At 40.4% G+C, this 15,767-nt stretch overlaps 1 protein-coding gene across 1 annotated transcript in view; it reads left to right on the top strand.

The window, feature by feature from the left end:
• pik3c2a (phosphatidylinositol-4-phosphate 3-kinase, catalytic subunit type 2 alpha) overlaps positions 1-15,767 on the top strand; it is a 35,470-nt gene that overhangs the window by 13,716 nt on the left and 5,987 nt on the right. Inside the window, exons 5-23 of the mRNA XM_058645157.1 lie at positions 4,152-4,272; positions 5,430-5,541; positions 5,733-5,812; positions 5,904-5,967; positions 6,623-6,769; positions 6,852-6,885; positions 7,062-7,302; positions 9,232-9,354; positions 9,502-9,669; positions 10,245-10,362; positions 10,796-10,938; positions 12,183-12,374; positions 12,591-12,684; positions 12,831-12,925; positions 13,101-13,281; positions 13,390-13,494; positions 14,057-14,149; positions 14,292-14,421; positions 15,192-15,328. Coding sequence (XP_058501140.1) covers positions 4,152-4,272; positions 5,430-5,541; positions 5,733-5,812; positions 5,904-5,967; positions 6,623-6,769; positions 6,852-6,885; positions 7,062-7,302; positions 9,232-9,354; positions 9,502-9,669; positions 10,245-10,362; positions 10,796-10,938; positions 12,183-12,374; positions 12,591-12,684; positions 12,831-12,925; positions 13,101-13,281; positions 13,390-13,494; positions 14,057-14,149; positions 14,292-14,421; positions 15,192-15,328 — 2,378 coding nt within the window. The remainder of the gene's footprint in view (positions 1-4,151; positions 4,273-5,429; positions 5,542-5,732; positions 5,813-5,903; positions 5,968-6,622; positions 6,770-6,851; positions 6,886-7,061; positions 7,303-9,231; positions 9,355-9,501; positions 9,670-10,244; positions 10,363-10,795; positions 10,939-12,182; positions 12,375-12,590; positions 12,685-12,830; positions 12,926-13,100; positions 13,282-13,389; positions 13,495-14,056; positions 14,150-14,291; positions 14,422-15,191; positions 15,329-15,767) is intronic.

Below are 15,767 nucleotides of genomic sequence, written 5' to 3'. Positions count from 1 at the left end.
TGAACCATCTTTGAACCAGCTCTTACAAGACTAAGGAGGTGCAAACAGATATTGATTTATTTTCTTAGCCATTTTTTCCCCCCAGAATGAACACATTTTATAATGTATGTTTTAACAGCAAATATTACATTTTCATCCTTACACACTTTCTCCCAGAATGAACAGATTTTATAGTTTAACTTTTACTTTGGGAAGTGCAGAAAATCCTCCATACAGACGCACACCATTGTTTTGTAAAATCTGCCAAAAAAGAAACCTTGTGCCCTCTTTGCCTTTGAGAAATAACAGCTCAGATTGCAGATAAGAGGGCTCTGAACAAGGAAACAACTTTCACAGCTGCCAAACTCTTCACCCCCTCCTTTCCCCATCCCATTTTTTCTTTTCCTTTCATTTTTTTTTCTGTCGTGGGAAGTACACTACGTTCCTTTTCTGCACAAATAAAGGTTTGTCCCCTCACCATGGAGTAGCAGTGGTGGACAAAAAGGACAAGAGTTTTCCTTTTTTTTATTATTTTGCCAAGGACCCAAACAAAATGTTGCTTTCCTTCCTTGTGTGTTTGGTGAGCTGTTATTGGCTAAGCCCTCATTATATCTACAAGCAATGTCAAGTCTTTGGAGATATAATAGCCAACCACACATACACACACGTACAAAACAGACACCTTGTGGTTCGGATGAGGTTTAGGATGAGGCCGGTAGAAGTTATGGATAAGGTTAGAGTTAGTCTCCAGGAAATGAATTCAAGTCAATGTAATGTCCTCTGAAGTCATGGAAACCAGACTGTGTTTGTGCATGCATGCATCTGTCCTATTGACCTAAACACTCAGAATAGTTCACTTCAAAGGCAGCAACCTATAGATATACTTTCTTAGCTTCCTGCGCTGTCTCCTCCTTTATTCTCAGTGTCTGGGGTCACTGCTTAGGCTTACTGCCTTCTTAGATGACTTCCTATATTGCAGCTTACTGAAATGTGAAGAGAGTGAGACACAGAGGACAGGGCAGGTACCTCTATCTTGGTCTCTAATTCTTTCCATCTCCCCTTGCTGTCGACTTCTTTCTGCTTCTTTTTGGTTTCCCCTTGTGCTTTTGCCGTCCTTATATCTTATGTCTTGTTTATATTGTTGACCATGATGGCTTGAGCTATTTTTCTGTCACATGAAATCTCAAGAATCCGGCACAAACATCCACTTGGACTCAGAGTATAATTTGTTGGTCACTGATTACTGTGACATGAAGCGTACATTCATAGACTTGGCATGCCAATTACGAAAGAAATGATTGCAGATGTTTATTCAAGGTGATGACGTTTTCTATTGAACAGTCAAGTATCAACCTGACTCTGACATCATAATGATTTTGGGCCATTATTCACCACCATAACTGCAATTTGACTGTTTTGCGGAAGCATGCAACCCCTCCCTTTTGTTGCAGCTTTTCCTTCCACCCTTGTTTTGTCGTAACATATTCACACTACTACTGACAGCGCATAAGAACTTAACTGTTCTGATTTATTTTTCCCTCACCTTTCACTTCTTCTTTCACACAGCTTTATTACCCATCTGTCATCTTTTATTAACCTCTTTTTATTTCCTTTACTGACTTGTTTCCAATGGAAATGACTAGATTGTGTGTCTTTTTCTCAGTAATTTAAAATGATGGGGTTACGCTGGTTAAGCTTAAAAGAAATATTAGCCCAACAGCACAAAAAAAAAATATTTTTGTGTTCCTGTGAAAAGGAAAAAAAAAAAGAGGGACAACTGGCTTTTCTAGGGTTTGGCTGTGAACTACTTCTGGCTTCAGGGGATTCCTCACATACTGTTGCTAAGAAGGCAAGATGATGAGGGAGTAAGAGAGGGGAAAGTCATGGATGGACAAAACAACAAGAAATACAGAGGGATAGATTTAGGGAAAAGTGAGACATAAAGGGGAAAATTATTGACAGAAATGTTTTTGAGGTCACAGTGCTGTAAAAAGAGAGAAAATAGTTGAAGGCAGACTCACAGAGACACGGACAATTTGGCTTGTCACCTTGATATTTCTCATTTCACTCACAAAGAAGATCATTTGAAGAACCTTATTCAGAATCTTTAGACCCTGTACTTTTTAAGTGACACTAAATATAACTGAATAATAAATAAAATGTGTGAATAAAGTAGGTGTAAATGTACAAACTTGAACTGAGTTAGTTGGCATGTAATTATGCTGTCAAACCCACAGGGTTTACAGGAACACAATCATTTGCCCAAGCAACAACATGTCAGTCTTCACCTACATGATACATGAGTGTCTCAGTTATTCCACGTATGGTGAAATATTAGCTGGATGCTTGTATCTGATGCTGCTGCTGCTGCTAAATGATATTGCCAACCCTGTCAATGTACAATTTGAAACATGCAACAGCATGCTCATGTACCACCGCTCATCACTTTGCCAGTTGTTGAACTGGTGACCAATGCAACAATGCCATAATATCAGTGTGAGTAACCCAGCTCCCCACTTTCATCTCCCCAAATGAATGTTGCTGAAGCAGAACTGCATCCATCACCATGCCTGAAAGAAACAACACCAGTGTAGCTACAGTTGTAGGGATGAACCAGACAGCAGAGCCTCACGTTGGGTCTGTTTATTTGCATACCACAGCACTTCTGTTACCATAGTTACTCCACAGCTCCTTAAAGGGGTGCGTTGCAGTACAAAACAACCTACATTTGGAGTTGCATGAGCTCACAATGAGGGAAAAATCCAAGCCGCACAGGCTATGGTGAATTATATTCATATAATATCCACCACAGTGTGACATCCAGGTGAGATCTGCTGTAAGTGAGGAAAAAATAGCAGCATATGAGTTAACTTTAGTGATTGACAAATTTTGAGAAATACAAGAATGTACATGCTTTTTTTGCCTTAAGTCTTTTTTTGCTCCTGTTAAAAAGTAGCATTTTCTTAAAAATGTAGAAACAAATCTTTCCAGTTGCCTCTGCTTCCTTGTCTCTGACTCTGTTTCTGACAGTTGGCATGGTTACAGATGCAATAATCTCTCCTTGCACATGTAGGAATTTAAGTAATCAAATCAACCATCAATTTTTATTTTATTTTTTTTAAACCTGCCAACACTTTTCCCCAACCATGTGTAAAATGGTTAACCGTATGCGACAGAGGAATTTTCCTTCTTTTAAGTCGTGCCCACAAAATGCCCGGGTGGGAATTGTTACCACCTCAGAGCACCGACAGAATGAGGCATGACCCGTTTCGTTTGCTTTGTTACAAAAAACCTCTGGTATGTGTAGAACCACAGCAGCCACCAGCACCACGTGTTATTTTGCCTGTGATCCTAAATCTATTGGCCTAAGCAGGAAGAAAAGATGCACCATTCCTCTGAAGGGTGGAGGTCTGTTATTGCTGGAGCTCGGGGTGGTCTTCCACCCTGTGTGTGTGTCCTGTTTTTTAATCTGAGAGTGTGTCTGCTCAGTCCAAAGTGAGATGTGTGCATATGCAAACGCCTTCGGTCTTTCGATCTGTCTGCTTTTGTTTGTGTGAAGGCACATAAGTTAAGAGTGTGCAGTAATCTTCCACTCTCCACCCAGTCTGGACACTTCAGATATTGATCACATAAACATCTCGAGCTGAACCCAAATCCTCTTGATTTGATATCACACCTCAAAACTGCACACAGTGTTATTCTTTCGATCTCAGAACAGGTTTGGTTGGAAAAGAAAGTAGAGACATTCATAATATTGCAGGATGGTCTGTGGATAGAGAGAAATTCCACTAAGGTCTGCAGTTCACGTCCTATAGCAGCAATTGTAGAAACACTTCAAGGTCATTTTGACGAAGACTCTCTCCCTCCAAAACTGTATCCTAAATTTCAACCCTTGACCTCCGTCGTCCGTTGGAATATAATATGCTTGCTGTTGTTTGAAGATGGTTTTGGTTTAAGATAATTTGACCTTTTTGCTGTTTTCCGTCATTCCCCTTCTCCCCTTTCTATTCTCTTCTCTCTGATCTGTTCTTCCCCAGCCACAAATCTCTCCCCCTCTTTCTGGCGTTGTGCTATCACTGTCCCTCCATCACACTGCTCTCAACCCCCCTGCACAATACTAACCTTGTTGTTGTCTTTGTTATCTCTCCATTCCTTCCTTCACATATCGTCAGTGAGCTCTCCGGTGGAGTTGTTGATCAGCCAGACTCTGTGCTGGGTCCATGATGACCTGGATCAGGTCGACTTCTCCAGCTACCTGCTCAAAGTCTGTGGCCAGGAGGAGGTGCTGCAGAAGTGAGTACTTGCAAAACTGTGTTGTGCAAAACATTACATCAAGGAAGTTTCAGTAATATTTCTAAAACATTTTGGAAGAAATAAGTAGGCTGACTAGGCTGTCTTTTTGATAATTAGATGGGCTTTAAATGGGTATCATTTTCTTTTGTTCAGCACCCTGCTCCTCCCCCCTCTCTTCCTCTCATTATCTTTTTTTGTATCACTCCGTATCTTGGCCTCCTCTTGGACACAAAAAGGACTGGGTGACGTTTCTATATCTTGCCTCTTTTCCCTCTAATGTGGGATACATGGAAACGGATACCACTCTACCAAGATTTAAAGGCTCAGGACAGTCAAAATATTCAACATTGGATATATTTATAAGTGATGAACAAAGAAACACTGCACAATCATACACTGTGACTAAGCTTAAAATTCCTGTTCTGCTCATACCAAGAATGTGCATTTACTGTTATTATATTAATGTATTACTATTTTTTTTCAAGCTCTAAAAAAAGAGCACTTAAATGCCATTATACTTTAAAAGGATGGATGTTTTTAAAAATCACAGCCTTAAGCTCTGTGCCATCTGCCAAATGCCAAAAGTTGGTAATAATCATTCTTGACCTTTTCCCAAGTGAAAGTCACCTGCTGTGCCAGGAACAACTTGTCAAAATAGTGGCAAACTAATTCCTTGTATACACACTTTTGCCCTTTCACCGTAGAAATAACGTGAGCAGTTCATAGATATTGAAACACCCTACATACACATGTTTCATAATGATATCGGCATTATTTCTTGAGAAATTCACAAAAATGTCCCTACCTGGACATGTTAAATGAAGTGAAAAAACAACATTGGTTCAGTAGATAATGTGTAATTCTGCAAATAAACTAGCAGACAGACATAAATTCCTCAGCAGAAGTAACAAGTGACAAAAATTACAAACAGAAATATTGCCAATGCACATAATGACTCAACCATTTTTAAATGGTTTGGCAATAATGCATAATCCAGTCTATGCTACTGTTGAAAAACAACACAATCCACTTCACTGATGGAGTCATACATCTCCGTCTTACTACCTTTTTTTTTTTCCAACAACTGCTGCGTACATGCTGTGTAGTATGTGATTTTCTTTTTCATCACCTTGCCTCTGTGTTGTCCTGTGCCACAGTAAACACAGCCTCGGCAGCCATGAGTATGTCCAGAACTGCAGGAAGTGGGAGAATGAGATCACTTTACAACTACTCTCTCACTCCACCATGAGAAGGGACTTGGCCCGCAGTGTAAGTCACTACATCAAGCCAACATATGAGTGTATATGAATTTAAAAGATTTCTTTTTTTTAAGCTGAACTGTGACATAATATAAATTAAAGATTAACTTCTAACTGTTTTACCACTGCTGGAAACTGACAACAGTGCTCTCTTGGCAGCTTATATAAGTGGTTGGTAATTTTTCACTGTTGTTTTCTTAGGTGGAAGATGACTGCTCAACTGTAGACTTAGAGAAGCACCTGGGCCAGGTGGAGAGGCCTTTTAAGGAGAATGTCACAAGGTATGAAAGTACCACGAAGATATGGACTAATGAGCAGTTCTCTACAAGTTCCTTCTACAGTACTTTTTCATTCATCTCTGTCTTCTTGCAGACAAGGCCTGGCTGACTACTTGGAAGGTTACCACAATCAAGTCAACATCTGCCTTCAAAATGAGGTACACAAGGTCCCTGTGCAGATTTGGGAATTTGAGGAAATGATGGAAAATGATATTTTCCAGGTCTTGATGTTGGAAAACAAGACAAGTCTGGAAATGTTTGCCATTGCTCTGTGCACATATTGCACATATTAACCTCAACGTGTAGACCGCCTAGTATATGTACTCTACTCTTCAAATGAACATCATTTTAGAATGTTGTGTATTTCCCTTGCCAATACAGTACATATTCATTTACCCTATAGATCCTATCTCGGATGCTACATCAAACTACATTAAATTTTTGGGATACAACATCAGTTTTAAACTTTACAAAGATTCTTTGTTTTTTTCCAGTACCTGACATATAAACGTTTGTAAACAAGGACGTTATTTAGAGGTGTTTTCTAGTTTCAGGCAGTGGTGGTTTGTGAAGCTGTGAGAGAATCACATCATGCACAGTAATGAATGTACCTTGAATATATAATATAATAGGTGTGTCGTCATGCAAATGTATGCACACTGAGCTGGTTTGAGTTGTTCATGATGGTCCACTCTCCATGAGGCACCCAGCTGTTGACACGCTGAAATCACACATCAGGAGGACAACACAACAAAAGGAGCTGGTATGAACATGTGAAGAGTGATGTGTTGATAACGGACCGTCTGTTTGCAGAGTACTCGGTATAAGACTGTGGATCGGGTGGTGCAGACTGTGAAGAACCTGTGCTGTGCTCTGGATGAGGTGGAGACACAAGCCATTACAGAGGCGGTCAAGAGGCTGCGGCATTCTGTCAATGTACCTCGAACATGCTCACCCAAGGTGGGCTCTTCACTCGTGCTGTTGGTCATGTATACATTATATAAGGATGTACTTTTAAGACCAACTTGTTTTTGCATTGTAGTTGGGGTCCACATCTTCTGGTCAGTCATCAAATGGTAAGTTCAGCTTGACTGCCTCATACAAAAAGAAAATGAATCCAGTCTTATTGTAGAGTTTCTTTATTTTCTTTCCTTCCTGTCCAAAGAGTAACGTTTTTATCGTGGGTTAGGTTTAGATTTATTGCAGTGTTGCTATACTTCTAATCTTAACTATTGACTGCGCACCCTGACAGATCACACCAGTCCTGTGGAGGAGAGCATGGCGTTGCTAACGCAGGCGGTCTACAACGTGGCCAAGCTCTACCTGCGCTCCTTCTGTCCCCCCTCCACCTCCTTCAAGTCACATTCGCTGCCCCAGGCTGCAGACAAGGAAGCTGTGGAGGGAAGGAGCAGCAAAGAAGCTTCTGGCACCACAGACCACCTTCAGTTCACCCTTTTCGCTTTGCATGGAATCCCGGCCAACTGGGTCAGCAGGTAAACAGATCAACATTAAATCACTTGTTTGTATTCAATAAAGATACAATGGCTGGAAATAAATTGTCCTTTCCTTATATGATGATAAAGCTACTGCAGCAATTGTGATGCACTTCAATTGTAGGTAAATTATATTATTGGCAATTAACTTTGGCAAACAAAGCTTCAACAATCATTTGTAAATGAATGTGCATTATCTTTGCTGCAGGATCATGAAAACCTTTTTTTATGCATATTTTCTCACATGCTCAGCCATTTTCTTGTTATTTTCAGTGCCACCCAAGTTTGTCTTAGTTTTCCTTATGTAAAAATCATGCTCAACGATGATGACAGAAGGCGATTCATTCTTTCATTGTATGATAATCATTTTTTAGTAAGCAGCAAGGACCAAATAGTGAGTTTTTGAGACACTATGATATAATTTCAGTGGACAATCTCACTGCTGTCAAACCAGGTAGTTTTCTTTTCTCACTGGCTTGTATGGTGTGCTCCCTGTGGCTTTTTTTTTCCATGTCGGTGTCCAGTTTCACCCTGACTATCTCCTTCATGTGTCTGAAATGGAGCTTAGCCAAATTTTCCGTTCTTGGCTCTGTCAGGCACCATGGATCAGGGTTAGTTAATTTCTGACAAACACTGGGATATAACATTTAAGAAATATATGTGGAATGATTTCCATATGTTAATTGCAGGAAAAGACTTATCACCCAACCAATGTACTTAGGTGTGCATTTTTGGATTTTTAATATTTTATTTGTTGATACAGCAGAGAGCCAGTTTGGTCAAGAGGTTAAAAAATGTTAAAGCAAAATGTGTAGGAGGTGTAACCACGGCTGAGGTGGTGGCAGCTTGAGAACTTCTGCAGCGCCTTCTTTCCACAGTAATTTTCTGGCCAGTGAGGCCTTCATGCTGAGAAGAGCTGCTTAATAACAGGCCTATTTTCTGCAGCACTGTCTCCTCTTGTAGCTATTTTCAGCCAGTACCAAACATTGCTGCAGTGACAGTAATTCCACCCGCACCTCCAAAAATATTTAGCTCCTCACAATTCACGGCCGTTGGGGGAGAAGGCGAATATAGTATTCCCCAGGCCGTATAAGTAGCGAGTCACACGTGTTGTGTTGTGTTGTGGTGTTACTGTGTTGGAACGTAATTGAAGTCTGGGTGTTTTTTCGTTGTTGTGACGAGTGTTTCATCCATCTGGAGCTCCGCTAGATGCCACAGAGATATGCTAGCATATTGAGACAGCATGAATAGTGGTGGAGCTGCCAGCACAGATGGCACTTAGCAAAAGCTCAAGCCGGGCGTAGTGAAAATGTGTAACTGATGAGCCTGTAGTTTCACCCCTTACTCACGCACGACTCTCAAAATGATATATGGATCCAACTAATGTCTGGTTGAGAATTATTTGTTTTTATTGCATTACTTGACACACAAATCCCTCTCATTGCTGTATAAAGTATACTTTAAATGTTCTGCTTTTGGGGTGTCACTCATTGCACTACTAATAGCTGCATCCTCGGTCTGGACGACATATTCAGCTCAAAAAGCCCTGTGTCCAGCCTGGGAGGAATGTAGCCTATGACAGGAAACTTTGACCAATCACAGCCCCGTTCAGAAAGAGAAGTCACACCTAGTGCTAGTCATTTTCACACATGTGTGTTTAAAACCAAACAGAATAGGACTGTAACTGCAATAAAATGTGTGAGTGAGTGGACTGAATCACACCAATTTCCTAATTTCTCATTCTTCTCTAAAGCTGTGTCTGATTGGGAAACATGCAGATGATTTTTTCTTACTTCCCTTTGAGTTACCCTTGAGCAAGGCACTAATTATCTAAAAACCATCAAGCCTGTTTCTTTCTTTTTTTCTACGCAATAGATTGTGTTGGCAGGACGGCCATATTAATCTGTGCTATGCATTGTGTTGTTTCAGCTATGAGAAGTACTTCCTAATGTGCTCCCTCACCCACAATGGAAAGAACCTGTTTAAACCGGTCCAATCGAAGAGAGTGGGCACATACAAAAGCTTCTTCTACCACATCAAATGGGATGAACTGTGAGTGGATTGCCTTGCCCTCCTTCCCTCTCCTCCCTTGTCTCATTCAGTTGTTTTACCATTTTAAATTTCCCTGACAACAATAGCCACAATGTGCTGTTTGTACTGTCCTCACATTCTGCCGATGCTGTCCCTCGTCTCTCCCAGGATCAACTTCCCCATTGCAGTCGCTGTGCTCCCACTTGAGTCCATACTGAGCCTGACTTTGTTCGGGGTGCTGAACCAGAATGTCGGTGGATCCCCAGACTCCAACAAACAGAGGAAAGCTCCAGAGCAGCTCGGCAAAGTTTCCATGCCACTCTTTGACTTCAGAGGGTGAGGAGAGAGCGTAACAGATAGTGGTTGCAGGATTAATGTTTAGTGTATTTTACAATTTATGGGGTAGCGTACTTAAAAAACAAGTGCAATAATAACAAACAACACATGGACACATAAAGAGGAAATGGTTCCCTCAACACAGGCTGGCCCTTTACTTGTATGTTATAGGACCCTAAGACTGAAAGAATCACCACACTGTTTGTAGACATCTGTCACGTCTCTTTTCGGTTGTTTTGCATCACTTTAGTTGCTGTAGGTCCCTTTATAATCATTTTTGCATTAATTTATGACCACTTAGTGTCAGTTTTGGTTCTCTGATTGGTCTGTTTTGCCTATCTTTAGAGGAGCTCTTTGATTTTTAAGCTACATGCAGTTGGCCCTTTTCATTAACCCATCCATGAAACTAGGAATGCATAATATGTTCATAGCATGCAGAATAAAGTATTTTCTGTAGCAATAGTAACGCCTTAAAATATCAGAACGGTTAACATCCTTGCTAAAGTATATGGTGAACGCTGTTTGTAAGATGACTTTGGATTTTGTTGTCGTTTATTTCTGACTGTGTGTTTCAGGGTGCTTGCCAGGGGCAACAGGCTGCTCTGTCTGTGGATATCTGCCCAAGGAGCTGCTGTCGCCACTGGCTCTACAGCCGGTCGCAAGAGGATGCCCACAGAGAGAATTATACTGCAGGTCAGTGGTGACACCAGCAGCAACCTGCATAGTGGTATTAGAAAGTGCAGGTTTAGTTCTTCATGATGCATTATTAAGTAGTGATTGTCACATATTGTCAGTCGTTTTATAGATTTTTTATAGATTTTTACAGTACAATTAATTGGCTGTAACTGTATGACAGAGGTGTAGGGGATTAGGTGAATGCAGTAGTTGAAACAATCCTATTGTAATATAATGTATTGTAATCACTGACCTAAGATTAGCCACAACAATATTAATAAAACAAAAATAAAAGGTGACAATGATGATTGAACTTCGAAGAGGAAAACGTTTGCTGAGGTTTTACTTTTAAACTCTAAAAACATCAAAGTTGTTTGTCTTTTATGTTCTCAAGTAAATTATATTATAAATAAATAAAGTAATATACATGATGATTTTATGTCACCATTAGGTCGACTTCCCCAACTCATCGGTGGATGTTCTGTATGTGGGACCCAAGGAAGCTCCCAGTCCGGACCCCATCCCCCAGGAAGAGCTGGACCCAGACCTCCGACGCAAACTGGAGAAAATCTGTAGCCGAGCTTCCAATTTCGGGTAGGGGGATCTAAAGTAATGGGGAGATTTATAATACAAACATTTGGATCTGAGAGTAAATATAAGTACCTCCTAATAGTTTAGGCGTGTACCTTTTCTGCCATTACTGTCACAAGTAAATAAGTAAAAAGATAGGTGTGAAATACACCATCACTGAATTTGTAAAGGAGTGACATTGTTGAGATAAATACACCAAAAAAAACATCCACATAAACAGTTTTTGTAGTTATATTTATCCCCTTCAGCAAACAGCTGTTCCTTTCAGACCACCCAGAATCTATGGACTGACAAAATTTGAAGATTGAGATTTAAAAAAATGACACTAACTTTGCCAGACACAGTTCCCCATAAACCCCATAAAGGTTTGCATGTTGCCTGCTCCAGTGTGTCAGTTCTCTTCCAGCTGCTCCAGGCCCAGCTCTTTAACACCTGGTGCCAGCGAAATTTGCCACTCTTCCAAAATCCATGAGGCTCAACCAGCACTGAAGCACAGAGTGCTCTCACTGTGTTCCCACTGCCTGCTTTCTGAACTTCCCATTCATATGTCCAGCCTCTACCCTCTAGTCTGTGCCCACAAAAGTTGCTGTGCAGCTGTTCCACTGATGGATTGTGTGTCAATTGAATGTGTGTGAAAGTGCATCATTTCCTTAAAATTACATTTTCATTTTCATCACTACAGGTAGCTCAGAGTCAGGCACATATCAACATCCGTCATCGATTGCAGAAAAGCAAACTTTAGTGGAAAGAAGTTGTCTTAAGCGCATGGCCTTGCAGCATAGCAGATCAGGATACTGGCCACATTTTTGACTTGTTCTTAGTGCCAAAGAAATGTTTCTTGTGGGATTTGTTGAATGACCAAATATACACAGTGAACACTTTATACAACCAGTTTCACAAGTAGGACTGTCTTGAATAACAAACTTGTGCTCAATGATGTTCTGAAAGAATTTGCACAGGCGAATCATATTGTTTTTTTTATATAACATTTGTATGATTCAATTAAAGTGCTCTTTTCTCTTGCCTGTTTTAAACATTACTGTAGATGTTGCCAAGTGAAGTCCACATTCTTAGTCACTTAATACTTTTTTTATGTTTACACTGTTGAACCTGTGAGAAAGACAAAATCTAACTATGATTTGATGTAAAGATGCATACCACAAGATTTTTTTGAATAAAACTGTATTTTCATGTTGACAACATTCCACCCACATTTCCTCTTGGTCTGTTTTGGGCTCTGTCTTCAGGCTGAAGCGGGCAGATCACCAGATCCTATGGGACCATTGGCTTCACTGTAAGAGGGACCACCCCAGCAGCCTGCCCAAGGTGCTGGCCAGTGCACCTAGCTGGGACTGGGCCAGCATGGCTCACATCCACTCCCTGCTGCACCACTGGCCTCCTCTACCCCCAGTCACTGCATTGGAGCTCCTCGACTCAAAGTATGAAATATTCTCAATGCTTCCACCCACATTTTGTCAGTCGAACCTCTGATAAAAATAAAATATAATATAGAATGTTGATTTCTTACTATCTATCATCAATATCTAATATATGTGGTTAAACTTTCTTTCACTTTAAAGTGAATCTTAAGTCAAGTTTGCAATTGTGTTTTTTTGTTCCACATCATGTATGAAATTGTGTGTGTGTGTGTGTAGGTTTGCAGATACAGAGGTGAGGAGAGTGGCTGTAAATTGGATTGAGAAGAGCAGTGATGATGAACTCGCCGACTATCTGCCACAGCTTGTACAGGTATATCAATACTTTGCAAAATACTCTCACAATACTCACTTCCATTCACCCAGACACTCACTCATTCACGTATGATTTAACTTGACTATTTCATGGGTTCAATCCCTTTCTTTCACAATTGTCCCTCCTGTCTTTTGTCGTTCCAGGCCTTAAAGTTTGAGTGTCATCTGAAGAATGCCCTTGTCATTTTCCTGCTGTCCAGAGCACAAGGCAACATCAGCATCGCCCACTACCTCTACTGGTCAGATGAAGTTTTGTACCTAAATATATATTTTTTTTCTAGAGAAAAAAAGAGATGTTTTCAAATTCAGATTTTAAAAAATGCAGACGTATCACTGTAAATATGGAATCCATCTTCTTTCACCTCCTTCAGAATCTTTGTGTCTTAATAGCTGTGATGTATGTAATGCCTGCAGGCTGCTAAAGGATGCTGTGCAGGATCCTGCCTGGGGCTGGCGTTATGAACGTGTACTGGGTGCCCTGCTGTGTCTGTGTGGAGTCAAGCTCAGGGCTGAGCTGGAGAAACAGACTCAACTGGTGACCCTGCTGGGAGCGGTGGCGGAGAGGGTCAAACAAGCCGGGGGGTCAACGCGACAGGTTAGTGCGTGTGTGCATATGCAATCTGACAATAATACATTGTGATATGCTGTATTGTGCTTATGGATAATAATATCTGTTCGTGTTAATTTCTGTGTGTGTTGCCAGGTGGCGCTGCAGGACGGCCTTGAAAACGTTCAGAACTTTTTCCAGAGAAACAACTGCCGACTGCCTCTCGGCCCCAGTCTGGTGGCCAAAGAACTTAATTTTAAGGTAACCTACATGCACAGAAAAACATTAACAATACATAGGAGAATAATAAGGAGAAAATCATGATTATGTGCAAGTAATGTGCATATATATAATATTTCCACTTTATTTTTATTTGGGTTAATCTTTTCATATAAAATGATCCATAAAAAATATCCGTAACTTTGTTGAAATCATAAGTTGCTATGAATATACAGTACAGTGCAAAAGACTTAGGGCAACAGCAGTTTTGCTTTTTTTATGTTTGCTGTCGGAAATTTATTTGCTTGTAACCACACTTTCCTGCCACTGCTTCAGCAGTCTGCATAACTCAGTGCTCATAGAATCAGTTATTGTTAAATTGAAAATTAAATATAGACCCCAGTCACACTGAATATTAGCAGACCTCTTCTATGATCCAGATACTGTATCTTAGTTCTCTTACATCTGAGTTTTATTCTGCTCAAGTCAGTGCACAGTGACAGCAAAGGCCGTCATGTTTACATCCTGTTGTAGAACCTGTTACATTCACATCTGACCTCTTTCAGAAGTTGATCTCATATTGTTAGTTTTTATGTGCACGTAGGCCTGCTCATTCTTCAACTCCAACGCAGTTCCCCTCAAGTTGGCCCTGGTCAATGCCGATCCACTGGGAGAAGAGATCAATGTAATGTTCAAGGTAATGTGTATACACACACACACACACACACACACAGACTTTCATAGTTAATGGGTAGTAATGTCCATGCATCTCTGAACGTTGCGTCCCCTGGTGGCTGAAGTGAAATCAAGGCAGTAAAGTTTTTTCTCACTCTGCTTAGGTCGGAGAAGACCTGCGCCAGGACATGTTGGCTCTTCAGATGATCCGCATCATGGACCGCATCTGGCTGCAGGAGGGGCTGGACCTGCGCATCGTCAACTTCAAGTGCATCTCCACTGGAAAAGACAAAGGTGATAATGTTAATTTAAAATGACATATGTAGAAATTATGAATACAATCCTGACGTGAAACTAAACTATTATTACAATTAGCCACACATAAAACCTGAATTTTTTTCAACACCTAATTTATAATGATTATCCTGCAGACATCTGTCTAATGGCTATTTCATTTTATTAAAATATCTGACTATATAATATTTGATCATTGTCTTTGACTCCATTTAAAAAAACATTACACAGATCTGGCTGTTGTGTGTGGAGCCACATGTAAAGAATTGCTTTTTGGGTTTAAAGGGGATCTTTATCCTCCAACCTCATGACATGATAAGTATCACGTTACAGAGGCCATGATACAATGCATATTGCGAGTTACTTTGAAAAATGCCCATATCCTACACCGAATCAACAACAGCTGCTTTATAAACCTTTAATAGCAAGGGCTGTGGACGGTTTGAGATAAGCATTGCATCACGTCAACTGATCTCTGCTGCCACCCACTGGTTTTATGTTACACTGCACTTAAGGTGACGAAGGTTAACGTGGTCCTAGGTTTGTCTGGGATAATGTGCTTCTGTTGTTCCTGATCCAGCCCACATTTAAAATCATCCATTTAATTGGCCCTTCAAAAATAAATCCACTAAATAAATCACACAAAAATTAGAATACATTCTTCCCTGGCTTTAAATGAAAATGAAATTTCATACTTAAAAAATAAATCATTTTCTTTTATCACAGGCCTACTCATTCGTTGTTTATTTGCATTGACATGTATTGTTCAGGTATGGTTGAGCTGGTGCCGTCCTCTGACACCTTGAGAAAGATCCAGGTGGAATACGGCGTGACGGGATCCTTCAAAGACAAACCTTTGGCAGAGTGGCTTCGAAAATACAACCCTGCTGAGGACGAGTATGAGAAGGTACACACATGAAGGATATGTCTGCACGTGAGACCGACTGAGGAGCTTCCACTGCAAATCCACAGCAGCTGTTGATGAAAGTTGATGAAACTAACTATCATTTAATTGCTTGTGACATCATAATGAAAACACACAGTCAATGCACTCTTGATGTTTATGTTGATTGTATAACTGCATGACCTTTGATGCCTACAAATGTTTAACTTTGCTCCAAAAACCTAACCTCTGACCTTGAAAATGTAGGAACAATAGCAGAAAATTAACCTGTCATCACATGGAACTGTGCTGTATTGGAAGCTGTGATTTCATTGTACAACTATATGACTTCCTCAAAAATCTGCAAGATCATATTATATATTGGGTTTCTTAACTAGAAATACTTCCTGTCTCTTACTTCCTTTTCAAGCGTTAAAGCTTTTGTCTTCCCAATATTACATGT

Source organism: Solea solea, chromosome 12, assembly GCF_958295425.1.
Source record: "Solea solea chromosome 12, fSolSol10.1, whole genome shotgun sequence".
Classification (NCBI taxonomy): Eukaryota; Metazoa; Chordata; class Actinopteri; order Pleuronectiformes; family Soleidae; genus Solea; species Solea solea.
This window is presented reverse-complemented; position numbering and strand designations above follow the sequence as displayed.